Raw genomic sequence first — 17,269 nt, forward strand, 5'->3', positions numbered from 1 at the left:
GTTTTCTTATCCAATCTCTTAGCCTGTGCCTTTTTATAGGTGAGTTGAGTCCATTGACATTAAGTGATATTAATGACCAGTGGTTGTTAACTCTGGTCATTTTTTTTTAGTCGTAGAGTTTGTGTGTTTCCCTTCTTTGTTTTTTGTTGGTGAAGGGTCTCTAGATGTCTGAGTTATTGTGGTCATTGTTGGACTCCTTGGTTAGTGATTTTCCTTCAATTACTTTCTGTAAGGCTGGATTTGTGGCTACGTATTGTTTAAATTTGTTTTTATCCTGGAAAATTTTATTTTCTCCATTTATAGTGAATGAAAGCTTGGCTGGGTATAGTAATCTGGGCTTGCACCCGTGGTCTCTCAGTTTCTGCAGTACATCTATCCAGGACCTTCTGGCTTTCATGGTTTCCATGGAGAAGTCAGGTGTAAGTCTGATAGGTTTACCTTTATAAGTAATTTGGCCTTTTTCCTTTGCAGCTCTTAATATTCTTTCCTTATTCTGTATGCTTTGTGTTTTGATAATTATATGGCGAGGGGATGTTTTTTTTTGATCCAGCCTATTTGGTGTTCTGTATGCTTCTTGCACCTTCATAGGAATATCTTTCTTTAGGTTTGGAAAGTTTTCTTCTATAATTTTATTAAATATATTTTCTGGACCATTGAGCTGCCCTTCTTCTCCTTCTTCTACTCCTATTATTCTTAGGTTTGGTCTTTTTATTGTGTCCCATATTTCCTGAATGTTTTGTGATGAGAGTTTGTTGGACTTGCTGTTTTCTTTGATCAGTGTGTTTATTTTCTCTATGGTATCTTCAGAATCTGAGAGTCTTTCTTCTATCTCTTGTATTCTGCTGGTTATGCTTGTTTCTGTAGTCTCTATTCATTTACCTAGATTTTCCATGTCCAGCCGGCCCTCTGTTTGTGTTTTCTTCTTTGCCTCCATTTCAGTTTTCAGGTCTTGAACTGTTTCCATTATCTGTTTGATTGTTTTTCCTTGGTTTTCTAGGGTATCATTCACTGATTTATTCAATTCTTCAAACTTTCTGTTATATTTCTCATCCATTTCTATAAGGGCATTTTTTACATGCTGTTTAAGGGTGTCAATCACTTTCATGAAGTCAATCTTTTCTCCTTCCTCTTCATTAAGGGGTTCTTGTCCTCCGTTGTGAGGTCGCTTGTTTCTGGTGGCTTCATGTTGCTTTTCAGCTTGTTGGGCGAATTCTTGCCTTGATGTTGGCCCATCTCTTCTTCCAAATGCTCCCTATGTATCTTCTTTTACCGGATCAGGTCTCCTTGCCTACCAAACGCTGTCTCTCCCCAATGTTGGCTCTCTGGCGACGAGAGATCAGGCCTCCGTGCTGGTTGGGCAGCTCGCAAACAAGCACCTACCCCGCTTGGTGCAGGCAGGCCACAGGAACAAAGGAACTGCTGCCCGCCCGGGAGCCCCGAGTACTCGGACCCAGCGCCCAGATAGGCTGGGCTGGGTGATGCCACGCGCCAAAAGAGGGCAGTGGGGCCGAAGTGGGGAGGGCTCTGGACGGAAGCTGGGTGGGCCAGGAAGAAAGAGGCAGCACCCAGGGAGTAGAGGCCCTGCAGAGAGCCCAAGAAGGACAGGGGGCCAAGAAACCCCCGAGCTCCCTGTCCCAGGCTGGCGCCGTGGGCCAGAAACTCACCCCAATGCTGGGTCTCCTGGCGCCGAAAGATCAGGCCTCCGTGCTGGTTGTGCAGCTCGCAAAACCTAGGCTGTAGATTTTTAAATAAAGAGCAAAACCTCTCAGTTTTCATAATTTTTAGATATATTTCACATGTAGATAAAAACCAAGTAAGTAGATTTATATTTCAATTTAACTGTATGTGATATTTATGAGAAATGACTCAATTTCTTGAATGCCATTCACATTGAAATAATAAATTAACTATATTATTTTTACAATAACTTTAAACTTCTAATTGTTTTTTTTTTCATATATCACTTAGGTTTAATTCTCTATCGTGTGTGTTTATATGGATTCTGGGCTCAGAAATATTAAGAGATAGATGAAAAATCACAAAGCTAATAAGTGAAAAAAGCAGTCCCTTAACCTTTTTTATGACTCTAAGCTTGGAGAGAGCTGTTACATAAAGCCTTGCAAACTATGCAGTCTTATGTCATGTCCCACTCACAAGGACAGCTGTGTGAATGAATGGTGATTCCCGAATGAACAATTTTTTGATCAAAGAAAGCCCCTCCAGCAAAAAAATTTTTCTCTCTTTCTGGCTAGAGAAACGGACACATCTATAATGCCAACTTTAGCTCATGCCATAAATACTGCTTAATATATAATGTAAGGACTATAAATTGCTGAGGATAAAGGTGTGATTTCTTAATGAAATCTTTCATAAATGAAGATAATAGAAGAACTGACCACTTTATGTTTCTGTATGAGAGGTGTTAGCATATGTTTTAATAATATTTGGAACTATGAAGACAAAATTGTCTACTGAGAAGTTTATTTAGAAAACCAAACTGCACTAAGCGTTAGGTCTCTTATTGTAGATGGAAGGATGAGGAATTTCCTCACTCCATTCCTAAGCCTACTGGTTTTCTAATCACCTAGTTTCCAACTATTGAAAACTCACTTCTGTGCCTGGGGGTAACGCTGGCTTCCAATGAAGCATAGATAGACAATGGAATCAGAATTTTGTTTAGGACCTATAGATTAAAAGGTGAAGCCACAGTGACTATAACTTCCAATTGTACTTATTATCAAAGAAGCATCTAGCCTTCTGCTAGAGATGTGAGATTTTTAATACTCAACAGCTGGTTGAAGACAGTAGCATTTCTGGAAGATCATTAATCTAAGATTTGTTTTCATAAGGCATTTTGGACAGTGCCTGGGAGTTGCACATCCTGGGAGATGTTTTGGGTCATATCTCTAGGGAGTGTAGATAGAAAAAAAACCTGTAGTAGCAGGTTTTTCTAACTTGGAAATTTTTTAGAAAATTATACGGTGGGAAGAAATCTTAGAAATTTAACAACATAGCCCCACATTCACAAACTGTTACGTTCCAGTTTCTTTCTGTTTATATCAGCAAAACCCTTCTTATGATATGTGGTGCATTTATCATTTCCTGCTGTCTAGAAAATTAAGGTCATAATGATAAGGGAGAAGGTACAGGTATGTGCTTCTTACTCTGTGTTGTTCTAATTATCCCACCTATGGAGTTTTAGCTCTAAGATGGTCCCATAAGACATAAAAATTTTACATGACAAAGAGTTCTCATTAATAGACATGGGATGTCTGCGAGGTTCTGGTTTGCCATAGGGGGCTCTCGGGAGGTTATTAATTGGCTTATGCATTTAAATTCATTGAAAAGCAGAGCTAAATTTAACCTAGTGCATTAAACAGTGTGTTTTTATGTCAGGGGAATATGTAATTCTCTTTTCTATCATATAATTTCATGGGAGATTTGTTTTGTAATTGAATGAGTTGTGATATATTTACATGTATTTCTGCTGAAAATGATGAAAACACTTTCTCATCTTTCCCCATTGCTTATTAAAGTGATGATGGAAACTTACAATCTGCAATTACTCTGAAGATTTCTGGAGGCAAATCTATAGCCGTTTCCTTATATTTTAGTGCATTTTATAGTTATATAGTGGTTTAAAAATAATTTGAACTGCTTTACTCTTTATATGATGTAAGAAGATATTTTTGGATAGGAGAATTCACTTTTACTTCAGTGTGCTCTCACTCTCTCGGCATGTGTACAGCTTCTAACGAGATTTACGAACATGCACGAATTGATGCTACAATTGCAGCAATAACTTGAGGACTTTAGAATTTCTGAGCTTGTAGATTTGAAGAACTTTGAATTTCTTGTTTATTCTTGTATGCTAAATTGCAGTTACTTGGCCTACGCATTTTTTTTTTTTTTTGATTTTCGAGACAGGGTTTCTCTGTAGCTTTTGGTTCCTGTCCTGGAACTAGCTCTTGTAGGCCAGGCTGGCCTCGAATTCACAGAGATCCACCTGCCTCTGCCTCCCGAGTGCTGGGATTAAAGGCGTGCATCACCATTGCCTGGCTTCTATGCATTTATTTTAACTTAAGTGCAGCTGGTATTTATTAACAGCAATACAAAAGAAGCTGAGATTGAAAAACACAAATGATTATTGCTGTAGTTTGTCACCTGGAAAGTTCTAAGATAGAGGCAAAGACCAAGTCACTAAGAACCAAATAAGGGGTGAATTTTGATAGTTTATTTTTTTTGGATGGAAATTACCAATAATATTTTAATTTGATAGTTTATTTTTAAGTGGACCGCTGTGGAAATAAACCACGGCCGTTGCTGAGAGTCTGAGATTCTTTTTAAGACAGAGAAAGAACATGAAGCTGGGAGTGTAGGGAGTGGCATCTGGAAGGAGTTTGGAGTTAGAAAAGAATACGATAAAAATTCCCACAGAATAAAAAAAAAAGAGTTCAAGATCTTTCTCAACCACTCCACTCTTTCAAAGATTCCTTTTAAGAGGTTCAGTATTCTTTACACTGCCTTGGATTTGTACAGCACAGTGTGACTTCCTCTCCTACCATTGGGGAGTGCGGATGAATGAGAAGACAGTGGGCTTTGTTCTCTATGCTGTTTTGGGAAAGACTCATGTGGTTGCATCTGCCCCACAGCAGGGCATATAGGGCTACTGGACCCAACTGGCATTGTAACCACTTTAAATTAAGTGCAGGCTTTGCAGCTCAGTCTATGGACTTAAACCTACTAGGTAATATCCCTGTTTAACAATATCACTGATTGTGACAATACTTTTGCAGAACTGCGGTTAGGAATCACTCGTATAGGCAAAGGGAAATGAAAGTAAATCCTCATAAATGGACAGAAGACCATCATATACTCAGAATTTACATTGATTAGAACTTCATTAAATCATAGATGAAACCAGATTTTTAAATGTTGTAAATATTATGCAAAATAATATAGGTACTAATTAGCTTGCCAGAATTAATGAGGACATTATGGCCTTTTATAAGGAAGTAACTACTGTCATTTGAAAGATTATAGTCTTGCTTGGTGCTTGTTTTCAGTAGCTGACCATGTCTTAGGGAAGACTTTTACAGGTGTTTCTGTTGGTGTTCTTGTTTAACAGAGGACAATAGAGAGCTATGTGGATAAACGGATGGGCACAACATATGGTCCTCCTGCAGGGAAGAAGATGGCTGTCTTTATTGATGATTTGAATATGCCAGTAATCAACGAATGGGGTGATCAGGTATATTGAGCCTACTGTATATTTTTATTTTGGTAAATTGTGACTGATTTATTCTTTGAGGATTAAATTTTCTTTTTATGTTTCTTCAGCATGCAGTTTCTGAGTTCCAATAAACTCTCTTCTGTAGAGAAGCTTAAGGAATTCTATACTAGGAATAAGGTGGTCTGTTAGTATTTCCTCTCCTCCCTCTGTGAGTGGCGTGTGTAGATGCACTCTCCTCCAACAGTGGTTGTAAAGGCAGAGGTTGTCATCTGTTGGCTTTCTCTGCCTCTCTCCAGCTTTCTTGAGACAGATCTCTCTGAGCCTGGGGCTCACCATCTTGCTGGTTGGTCATTGAGGCCCTGGAGTTTGCTTGTCTTTACCTGAGTTATCGGTGTGCACAATCACACCTGGCTTTTATGTGGGTGCCGGGAAATCTGAACTTAGGTCCTCACGCCTTAGCATCAAACACTTTACTCACTGAGCCTTTTCTTAATCTGAGGAATGGCATTTTAATTCTGAGGTTTTTTTTTCCCCGTAGGTTACTAATGAGATTGTCCGACAACTGATGGAACAAAATGGATTCTATAACCTAGAGAAACCTGGAGAGTTTACTAGCATTGTGGACATCCAGTTCTTGGCAGCCATGATCCATCCTGGGGGTGGACGCAATGACATACCACAGCGATTGAAGAGGCAGTTCTCCATATTCAACTGCACCTTGCCTTCAGAAGCTTCCATGGACAAAATCTTTGGTAAGATGGTTGTTAGAGGAAAAAGGAAAAAGAGGGCCACCTGCTCTCAGCAAGTGTCTACTCAGAGGGCAACACAAAGCAAGGAGGCCTTTTAATTTGCTTCCTTATTACTATTTTATTTTATTTCCTACCATGATTTTTTATAGGTATTTATGGAGGTGGATGACCTCAGTCTGTATTTTCTTCTTTGTTAATATTATTGTTACTAATTATTTAAGTAGCTGTTACTAGCTTCCCAAGCAAGAATGTTAAATATGGCATATACATGAACTTGTTCTCCCATGGGCGGCCTATGTATTCCCTATACATTCTTTTGTTAGGAACATGTGGCTGACACTCTAATACAAACAATGAATATTTTGCCATAAGAATGACAGTGTACAGAACAGATAAGAGTTCTCCATCCGACAATCAGGGTAGTCAACATAATTGTAATAAATTACTGATGGATCAAACATGTTGTTATTCAGAGATAATTTGATTGAAGAGCTACTAGCTCAATATATAGCCAAGTACTATTTAATTGAACAATGAAAATATATTTTTACTTCTTTTGGACTTACTCTTTACAGAAAAAAGTGTGAAGTTATGAACAACTCTCTGTTAGGTATTAATTTACAGTTTCTGAAACTGCCACCGACACAAAACTCATTAAGAATACCCTAATTAATTTCTGGCAGAATAAAATGTCATCTCATCACCCCAGGCTAGGAGAGTGTGACAGAGTTCTGCCTTGAGTCACAGCGGTGGGAAGGTTTGGAGACCAAATGACATTTGAATATCTCAACTTGCGGAAAGAGAAGTACATGAGAAGAAATGACTACTATCACTTTTAATTATTCTTTGGTGCCCGGAAAATGTGATGCATAAGGGAATTATTTTATAATGCTTGGAAAGTCAACAACAGAAGAGGGAACTATAGAGGACTTAGGACTATTATCTCTTGATAAGTCAATTTTATATATTTATCACTGTTATTTAATAACACTAAATTGTATATCTGATGTTTTCAGTGATATTTGTTTTCTTTAATAAAAATATAAAATAGCAATTATAATAATTATAATTATAGTTTTACACTACTACAGGTGGAATCCAGAGCTTTGCACACATTAGGCAAATGCTCTGCCAGTGAACAGCTTTTCTCCAGTTCCTTGGCAGTATTTTTGAGTCAACACTCTGATATTTTGAATGCTGACTTACTTAAACTTATCAATAGTTTTTCAGTATTTGAAAAATCAGTAAACCGTTAATTGATGTGATTGTCTGCACTGCTTGGCTCTCTTATCTTTTCAGGGGTGATTGGGGTAGGCTACTACTGCTCCCAGAGGGGTTTCTCTGAGGAAGTGAGAGATGCCGTGACAAAGCTGGTGCCCCTGACACGCCGCCTGTGGCAGATGACCAAAGTGAAGATGCTCCCTACACCTGCAAAATTCCACTATGTGTTCAACCTTCGTGACCTTTCCAGGATCTGGCAGGGCATGCTGAACATAACCTCAGAGGTCATCAAAGACACAGGCGTACGTGATACCTAAGACATAAAAACAACTCACATAGCTATTTTCTTTTTTTTAAAAAAATTATTTATTTATTAGGGATTTCTGCCTCCTCCCCGCCACCGCCTCCCCTTTCCCTTCCCCTCCCCTGATCAAGTCCCCCTCCCTCATCAGCTCAAAGAGCAATCAGGGTTCCCTGACCTGTGGGAAGCTGGCCTGGGTCTGAAAAAGCCTGGGATAAAACCGGACTAGCTGAACATAGCGGACAATGAGGACTACCGAGAACTCAAGAACAATGGCAGTGGGTTTTTGATCCTACTGCACGTACTGGCTTTGGGGGAGCCTAGGCAGTTTGGATGCTCACCTTATTAGACCTACATAGCTATTTTCTTATCTAAACATTTACGTTTGATTTTATGTGAAGTCTGAAAAAAATGTGGATCCTTTTGTATACTATTGACTTTTTTGTCTGTGTCTGGCTAACATCATTAAGAAAAAAAAAACCCTAAATATTACATTAGAAAATTTGAGTTTTAATTTTCAATTAAATTAATTTATACTTAAGGAAATAGTAAACAGAATTATAATCTAAGGGGGTATGTATTAGTTTCTTTTTTTAGTCTTGTGATAAAATACCCTGATAAAAGCAATTTAAAGGATAAAGGACTTATTCTGGGTCATTCTTGGAAGGTATAGACTATCCTAGTGGGGAAGTCATGGTGACAGTGTAGGCAGCTGGTCACGTGGCATCCCAGTCGGGAAGCAGGCAGCAGTGTAAGCTGGCACTGAGTTTGCTTTCTCCTTCAGCTCCAGTCTCTGCGTGTGGAACGATGCTGCCTACCCAGAGTCAAGGTGGCGATTCTATCCTTCCCACAAACTGGCTGGTTCTAGATGACCCCACGTGGGCATGGGACTGTTCTAGCTGACCTCGGTTCCTGTCAAGCTGATGGTCAATATTCACCACAGGCTAGAATAGAAGACACCATTGTTTATTTTTCTTCATACTATGCTTATCTATAATAGTCCTGATACTTTTCTTAAACTTAAAAAAGTGTAATTATATTTGTAAATAAGCAATCAGAGTGAAAAGAAACCATTCTGTTGTTAATCACCCTTGATTTTTCCTTGCAACTAGATGAAGTAAAAGTAGCGTTCATTCTGCTGCAATTAAAAAGAGGCAGCAGAGTAGAAAATTCATTTAATACAAACCCTGAAATGAGTACTTGTGGATGTATAAGGATATGACAGTTCCCATGTGGTAAGAGTTTCCTTCAAGCTAGAACAATATCTTAAAAATCCAGCATGTCTGTTCCCCTCAGAGCATGACCCTGTGCTCAGGCCAAGTCACAGGTGGCCACTTCCTCAGCCTTTCTGGAGCTGGGGATATAGTTTGGCTATTGGCATCAGGAATACCAGTGACAAGAGGGTGGAATTAGTAGCAAATATTGGTGGGAAATAAAGGCTCACTATCATGTACCCTCATCTCTCCTCCAGACATTCACCAATAGGCAGCCACACTGGCTCACTACTTTTTTCAAAATCAGTAAAATTTTATTGAACACATTCTTTTATTTTAAATTATTTATTTGTTTTACTTAACAACCACAGTTCCCCCTACCTCCACTCCTCCTGCTTCTCTCCCGCCCCTGCCCACTCTTCAGAAAGGGTAAAGCCATTCATGAGGAGTCAACAAAGCCTGGCATATCAAGTTGAGGCAGGACCAAGCCCCTCCCCCTGCATCATGGCTGAGCTAGGAATCCCACCATAGGGAATGGGCTTCAAAAAGCCAGCTCATGCACCGGAGATAGATTCTGGTCCCACTGCCAGGGGCCCACAAATAGACCAAGTTACATGACTGTCACCCACATGCAGAGGGCCTAGTTAGGTCCTATGCAGGTTTCCCAGCTGTAGGTCCAGAATCAATGAGTTCCCAGGAGCTCAAGTCTCTGCAGGTTTCCTCATCATAATCTTGACCCCCCTCCCCCTCATATAATTCTTCCTTCCTCTCTTGGCTTCCATCGATTACTGGAGGAAGATTCTATGATGTCAATTATGGTAGTCACTAATCTGATTACAGGAAAAAAGCCAGTTCAGGCACCCTCTCCACTGTTGCTAAGAGTCTTAACTGGGGTCATCCTTGTGGATCACTGGGAATTTCCCTAGCACAAGGTTTCATTCTAACCTCGTAATGGCTTCCTCTATCACTGAGTTTAGCAATAGTGAATATTTCAAGTTGATTTATAAAATTTAAAATGTACTATTATTATGCCTGTATACGTGTGTGCATGCACATATATGCACATGCACATACACTCACGTGCACACACACACACACACACACACACACACACACACACACACAGACAAGCATGCCATGGTACCCATGTACAGGTCAGAAGGTAACGTTGTTGAGTAGGTTCTCTCTTTCCACTTTGACATAGGTCTCAGCGGTCAAACTGAAGACATCAAGCTTTCATGGCAAGCGTGTTTACTTTCTGAACCATCTGGCCTGCTCTTGAGTTTTTTCTCTTAGTGTTATTAATAAATTAATGGAATTGTGGAAATGTGATGCTTATCTTCTATTTTTCAGTAGCTATTCTGGTCACTTATTTTAAGTCAACACAAACAATTTTAGCAATTGATGCTATAGTAAACTTTTTCTTAACAGAAACTTTTATATTCTGGAAACTAAATAGCCTTTTTATCATTAGTATTAAAATCTGACTTGTAAGGTAAGAAATTTCTATAGTATTTTAAACTAAATAATGAGCTTCAGTAAATATTTTTCTTGGATTAGATTCAGACTGTTGTCTAATCAATTTCTTCAACTACCAGTGAATTTTGGTCCCTGAATTTTTTCATTCATATATTCCAGATCTATATTTGTAACAAACTTTCTTTATTTCTGCTAATTAAATATGCCTTTGTAGATCTCAATTGCATACATATAAGAGTTTCTCATCCATTGTACATTACACTGTAAATGGCCCATGAAAAGAAACATTGCAACCGATTTAATAACAAACAAAGACCTTTTCACATAACACCAGTTAGTTTGTTGACTGATTTGATGAATTTGTAATGTTTTCAAATCTGGGAATATTTTTTTTTAATTAAGACCACAAAAGAATATATTAAATTTCCATTTATTTACCTGAATAAGATCAACTAAAATTAAATATGGACATGTTGTATGTATTTTTAAATGTATCTGATCTGAAAGCCAGAGACTCTATAGTATCTTGATTTGAAATCTTAGTTGTGCCCCAGTGGGGATTAATGGTGCGTTCAATTTATGCCTTCAACAGGAACTGCTCAGGCTGTGGAAACATGAGTGTAAACGTGTGATAGCCGACCGCTTCACCACATCAGGTGATGTGATGTGGTTTGATAAGGCTTTAGTCAGTTTGGTCGAGGAGGAGTTTGGCGGAGAGAAAACACCGGTGGTGGACTGTGGAGTTGATGCTTATTTTGTGGATTTCTTGAGGGATGCACCAGAAGCTACAGGTAAGTACCGAGGAGGAGCATGAAGTCCTCCAAAAGATGATCCTCAAAGGGAGAGCTGATGGTAGAAGAGCTGTACACTTTCAGGGCTGCAGTTCCTAAAGGTGAATTACCTTTACATTGATCCTGCTTGCATATAGCACTGAATAGAGACATGCAGTAGGGCAGAATATGCCCAGGATTTGTAATCTGTCAGAGGAACAGAAATGGATTCAGTATTGATTGGCTGAATGTCTTTTGACCCTCATTGTCTTCCTGTTTGCAGATAGAAATGTGACTATCCCATCATGGGCATTGGGGTAATCAATAAAGTATTCTCTATGGGATCTGTAGACAACTGCAGGCCATAGTCACTGTCTAGGAAAAGGCAACAAGAGTGGTAGTGATTATCCTTACCCAGGTCATGGGAATTCTATGAGACACCCAGCGCCATGTAACAGAAGAAATGAGTGCCATGAGTCAACCTTTTGGGGTTGGTTCCATGAAAAGAAGAAATTTGTCATTTTTTTTGATGAAAACAGACAATGCCCGGAATTTCAAACCAAAACTTACTGGTTTTAAAATGAGCATTATTATTCATTTCAAAACTGTCTCTAAAACTGAGGATGTATTTTTGGTCAAATTTCATATTTAAAGGGCTGTTGGCATTGGGCATATAGCTCAGTTGGAAGATATATAGCTTGCCCACCACTCATAAAGCTTTAGACTTCGTAAGCAAGAAGTGGCGGCACAAGCCTGCTATCTCAACAGTTGGAAGGCTGGGGGAGCTAAGGCCATCATTGACTTACCAGGCATCCTAGGCTAATGTAGTTGTGTCTTCTAAATGGTTGAGAATGACTGCAGCATCTCTGATTTGTGTGGTAACGAAATGTGTGATTCTGTAAAAGTTTCGGAGTGACAACTACAAATGGACACCTCTTCATCCTCTGCAGTTGGAAGGGAGTGGGCACATTTCTTGTAAATCAAGTCAAACACATACAGGAGTCTGGCAAGGTTCTTTGAAGAATGACTAGAATCTGTCCTGTGTTTATCACTCCTTTGTGTCTCATACCCTCGGAGCAGGATTGACTAGAGGGGTTGCAGTTTTGGGGGAGCAAAGCCAAGCTGTCCATCTGGGGAGAGGGCAAGGGTCACAGGGAAATGTCTAACCTCCTGTGACTTCAAAGCACATTATTTCCTGAAGCTTGAGTTGAACATTTATGAGAGGGTTTCTTTACAATTCTCCTAAAAATTCCTCCGAAAAAAAAAATCATGACCTCTCAAGATTTTAATGTTGAGTCCCTATTTATTTTGATTTTCATCTTAAATAGTCTTAAAGATCATGTCTCTAGCATAATCTTTAACATAAAATGTTTAATTGTGAATTATCATTAAATTTTATGAAAAATGTCATTTGAAACTGATTCTATAACAGAAAAAACTCCAAGCCTATGATTATGAAAATCCTAATACTTCTTCTATTGTCTGCCTTTATTTCTTAAAAATCATAATATTGTATTTTGATGAAAAATATTAACATTAAATTATAGCACTTTGAGTGTGCTAATTTGGGCAGTGGTCAGGTTCAGCGATTTGATGACATTTACTGTCTCTTGCCAAGGGGAAACATCTGAAGAACCTGAGGCTGAAATACCGAAGCTTTACGAGCCAATCGAATCCCTTGATCACCTGAGAGAGCGCTTGAGTGTGTTCCTCCAGCTCTATAATGAGACCATCCGTGGCACTGGCATGGACCTGGTGTTCTTCACAGATGCAATGGTCCACTTAGTCAAGGTACAGTAGCCTCAGCAAGGCGTGCGTCATAGGCGACAGACACTTGGTTTCGCCCTGAATCCCCTTCAGAGTCACTTCCTAGGAGAACACTCAGTTTAAAAGTGAACTCATTGTTCCATTCCAAGTGAGTTTCTAAGCTGAATGTAACATGCCACACATTATGGGCTTAAAATAAGTGCATGTATATTTCCAATATGCAATGTGAAAATTTTATTCAGTGTTGATATTCAGCTTTTGGCTCAGTGTTTTTTGCTACACAGGATGTATGTGGTTTATTTGCATTCAAAGAACAAAGTCTGTTTATTTCTACATCACCTAAAGAATAACCCTTTGAAGTAATGCCTAAGCCCAGAGAACATCAAATGAAGTAAGCAAGGCAGGCAACGCCACAGTGCTTCACACACATTAGGTACTCGGGTTAGTCATTCCCAGAGAGCAGGATGGATGGGGAAGGAAATGCAGTGTCACTGTTTAGTGGGAAGAATTTTAGCTTTGCAGGAAAAAAGAGATTTGGAAGTAGATGGTATTAATGGTTGCCCAACAGTGTACATGTATGTAATAATATTAAATTATACATCTTCATTAGTTATGTCAGTAAATTTTTTTGCATGCATTGGTGGTACCATCTGCTCTTCTGGGTGCTATGACCAAATACCTGATAAAAATTAGTTTAAGGGATGATTTCTTTCTTTCTTTTTTTGCTAGTTGTTTAAAGGAATACAGTCTGTCATGGTATCAAGAACTTGAGGTAGCTGGTCACATTGCGTCTGTAGTCAGGAAGCAGGGGGTAGAAAGGAATTCTGTTGTTTAGCTGGCTTTCAACTTTTATGCAGTATAGGACCCAAGCCTATGGCATGATGATGTCTAGATTTAGGATGGTTGTTCTATCTCAATTAATCTAATCTAGAAGATCTTCCACAGTACACTTACAGGTGTATTTCTGTGGTTGCTATAAATTCATTCAAATTACAAAATAAAGATTAGCCATTGTATGCATTTTATAATCAAAACTAATAATTGTAAAAATTAAATCAAAACAACAACAAAACAAAACAATACAGAAAGAGTTGATCTTGAGAAGGTGAAAAATGCTGTTAAAATGAATTCCATCAGGGAAGTAGAATCCTACTTTGTCATATGAGAGAGCTGATCATTTCTCAAATGTTGGAAGTAATATATATCTAGAAACTTATACGACTTAATTTATCTATGCCATTAGGGTTGTCATTTAACAGATTTCATCAATTTCCTCATTTTGTTGACTTCGGTTACTTCTCAGCCTACATCCTTTCAGCTAGAAAATGGGTGATTTGGGCTTGTCTTCCATCATCTAGGTTTAAGCATGAAGAATGATCTCATAAATGCAAGTTTCCTCCTCTAACTGTTACGGCACCTGAGCAGCAGGGTTTGAGAGCCTAGCCAGTGAGCCTTTTCTGTGAATTGGGGTTTGCTCACCTGTTGATTCTCTCCATATGAGGACAACGGTTTTTCTGCATGATTGAGGCAAGTCTGAGATAAAGAGAAGGCAGAGGAGCTATTCAGGAACAGGATCTCCCAAGCATGAGGGATTGAGCTTGGTGTTTCTGTGAATTCTTAGAATCTGAGACACGTGTCTGTACTAAATGATGAAACTCAATGTCCTTCCAAATCCTAATATAAATAATAGTGTGACATGAACGTCAAATTTACAGTTGGTTAAAAGTAGAATGTTTCATTAAGAGTAGAACTTCTGCCATATTGAATAGTTAGAGAAAAGGGAGGGTAAGGAAATTAAAAAAAAAAAACCCAACACTTCATGTTTAATGAATGAGCCCTGCCAATGGTGACATCGTGACTGTCTGCTGAAGACACTGGCTGTTTGGTCTGTGATTGCCCATCACTAAAACTGATAATGAGTTTATTTTTGCTAGTCTTGTGAGATTGTTTTATCTTCTGTTTTACAACACAAATTACAAACCTTTCTCTATCCATCTGAGTATGCCATTGCAGGCAGAGTGCCTCAGCTCTGAGGGTATTTTCCTTGGCTCTCAACATTTAGCCTGGCTGCTTTGGAATTGGTCAAGGAATACATATCCAAAATATTTGAGACAAAATTGTGCATTCTGTACTGTGTTCTAGAGTGACTCTTCCTTAACACTTGTGTGTGTGTTTATGTGTGTCGTGTGTGTGTGTGTACATGACAGAGTCAGAGATAGATGTAGGTAAAATCTGCATTCAAATGGATTGTGATCTGAGGTGCAGCTCTTACTCATAAAAACACACAGATTATGTCTCTGTGCTATGTATCTTTATTAATGTTATTTTTTAAAATTTGAGATTATCTTACATTTATATTATTTCTTTCTTCTCTTTCCTTTTTCTAATACCGCCAGTATATCCCTTTGGTCTGTTTCAAATTCAAGGCCTTTCTTTATTAATTAATTAATTTTATTATTTATTATTATATATATATGTGGATACTAATATAAATCTGTTCAGTCTGAATAATATTACTTGTATCTATGTTTTCAGGACTGACCTTTCGGTGTTGGATAACCAGTTGGTGTGTGCTTCCCAGAGAAAGACTATTTCTTCTGTTCTCATCATTCTCTAGTTGCCCATAGTTTTTTGCAGGATAGAGGCCTTGCCAGATTTCAAAAACAATAAACAAGCCAAAGTGATATATATATATATTATATATATATGTATTATATATAATATATATCTTTTTTTGTGTGAAAGTGTAATATATATTGTCAATGGCTTATCAAGTGATATATATATGATATATTATATATATCTTTTTTTGTGGGTGAAAATATAATATATATTGTCAATGGCTTATCATGACCTAGGTCCTGATATTTCTATCAACATATGAACAACAGTTTACCTAATATATAATTAAAAAAAATGAACTCTTTGTGGTTATACATGTCTGATTCCAGAACTCCTCATTAGTGTGAATTCCGAGCCACTAATCTGGGTATCTATTCACTATGAGCTCCATGGAGACATACTACCTTTGAGTCACTTCCATCTTTCCTGACAAAATACTTGGAAGATGTTCACATATGAGATGCTGACAAATTATCAATTTTAAACCAGCCCCCAGTGTGCTCCCAAACAATACTTTTCAGCCTCGTCCCCTTCTATTTCCCTACTTCAGGCCTTTTGCTGACTTTGACTCTGAGAATTTGTGTCTCAGCTGCTGTTGAACATCTTTCCTCCTCTTCCTCCCTCTCTCCTTCCCTCCCTCCTTCCCTCCATTCCTTACTTCCTCCCCTCTCTGGCATGTGTTTTGCTTTTGGAGATATGGTCTTTGCTGTTTAACTCAGTTGGCCCTGTAGTCAACTATATATCAAAGACTAGCCTCAATCACTCTATTCTCTTGATAAAATTAAGGGTGTAAGCCTCCATGCTCAGCCAACAAGCCAACTTCTTTGTTAAACTTGTAGCCATCTTTTAAGACTTAGGTTAAATTCAGTCCCCACACCTGACCTCGACTCTCTGAGACAGTGAGTTCTCTGGAGTTTCTTGTTCCCCTTGTTGTCATTGATATCTATCTCAGACATTCTCACCTTTCCTTCTCTCAGGTCTCTCTCCCCTGTGGAACATGAGTGCCATAGGGCACAATGGGCATCATTGATTTTTACAGATTTGCTAAAGAAATCAAAACATGAACACCTTCATCTTAGTTCACACCTTGAAAAAATGAGCCCCATTTAAAGGTCTCCCTTGAATGCTCTTTCTCCTATCATCTTCAATTTTTAACAAGATTATATGTGTTTCATTTCCCTTTTAGCATTAACACATTTTATTTGCTTGTTCATATATATGCCCATCTTTCTAATGTTATGATGATGTATCCTGTGCCAGAAACTGGAATGATGTTAATTTAATACCTTAGCCAATTCTAGCTAAAAATACAATGAAGATTTCTTAAAACCAAATATATAAAATTTACATAAGCCTCTAATATATTCATACATATCAAACAAAGTGACAGGATTGTCATTGTAAAGTGGCAAGCGAGGGAAGTCAGAAGGTCCTAATGTGGTTCTGGTTGCTCCTCAATTGTCTTGTTTTGGCATTTTGAGTTACACCAAGGTATGGTATGGGGAGACACATGGTAGCTCACTCTACCCATGGCTAGCGAGTTACAGAGACAGGTTGAGAGGAGAAATCTGAGGACACTGAAGCACACATCTCTCGTCAGGTTCTAGGTCCATATAGAGACAGGTAGCATAGTCTCCTTTTCACATGTTCTAATTTTGGAGATTAACTGCAAACCCAGTGGTATTCCAAGTAGAAATGGAACATGCTGAGCTAATAGAAGAATATTTTGAGGAAGGATGCTTAATAAAATCTTTTCAGGATGCAAAGCCCCAGGGATCCTAGCCAGAGTTAGAGGGAATGTATCTTCAGTCCTCACCTCTTACGTTGTTGGACTTAGAAAAGCAATTTTTATAGCAATAATCTAGGAAGTGTGTATTTTAAGAAGGAAATAGCACACAGAATAAAATGATCCT

General features: G+C 38.5%; 1 protein-coding gene across 1 annotated transcript in view; it reads left to right on the plus strand.

Moving 5' to 3' along the window:
* Positions 1 to 17,269, plus strand: part of Dnah5 (dynein axonemal heavy chain 5) — a 221,755-nt gene that overhangs the window by 128,880 nt on the left and 75,606 nt on the right. The window contains exons 48-52 of the mRNA XM_041632097.1: positions 5,129 to 5,251; positions 5,772 to 5,985; positions 7,282 to 7,505; positions 10,790 to 10,988; positions 12,586 to 12,758. Coding sequence (XP_041488031.1) covers positions 5,129 to 5,251; positions 5,772 to 5,985; positions 7,282 to 7,505; positions 10,790 to 10,988; positions 12,586 to 12,758 — 933 coding nt within the window. The remainder of the gene's footprint in view (positions 1 to 5,128; positions 5,252 to 5,771; positions 5,986 to 7,281; positions 7,506 to 10,789; positions 10,989 to 12,585; positions 12,759 to 17,269) is intronic.

Source organism: Microtus oregoni, unplaced genomic scaffold (genome assembly GCF_018167655.1).
Source record: "Microtus oregoni isolate MIOR12 unplaced genomic scaffold, Mior012 000040F_ref0000088, whole genome shotgun sequence".
In the NCBI taxonomy this organism is placed as follows: domain Eukaryota; kingdom Metazoa; phylum Chordata; class Mammalia; order Rodentia; family Cricetidae; genus Microtus; species Microtus oregoni.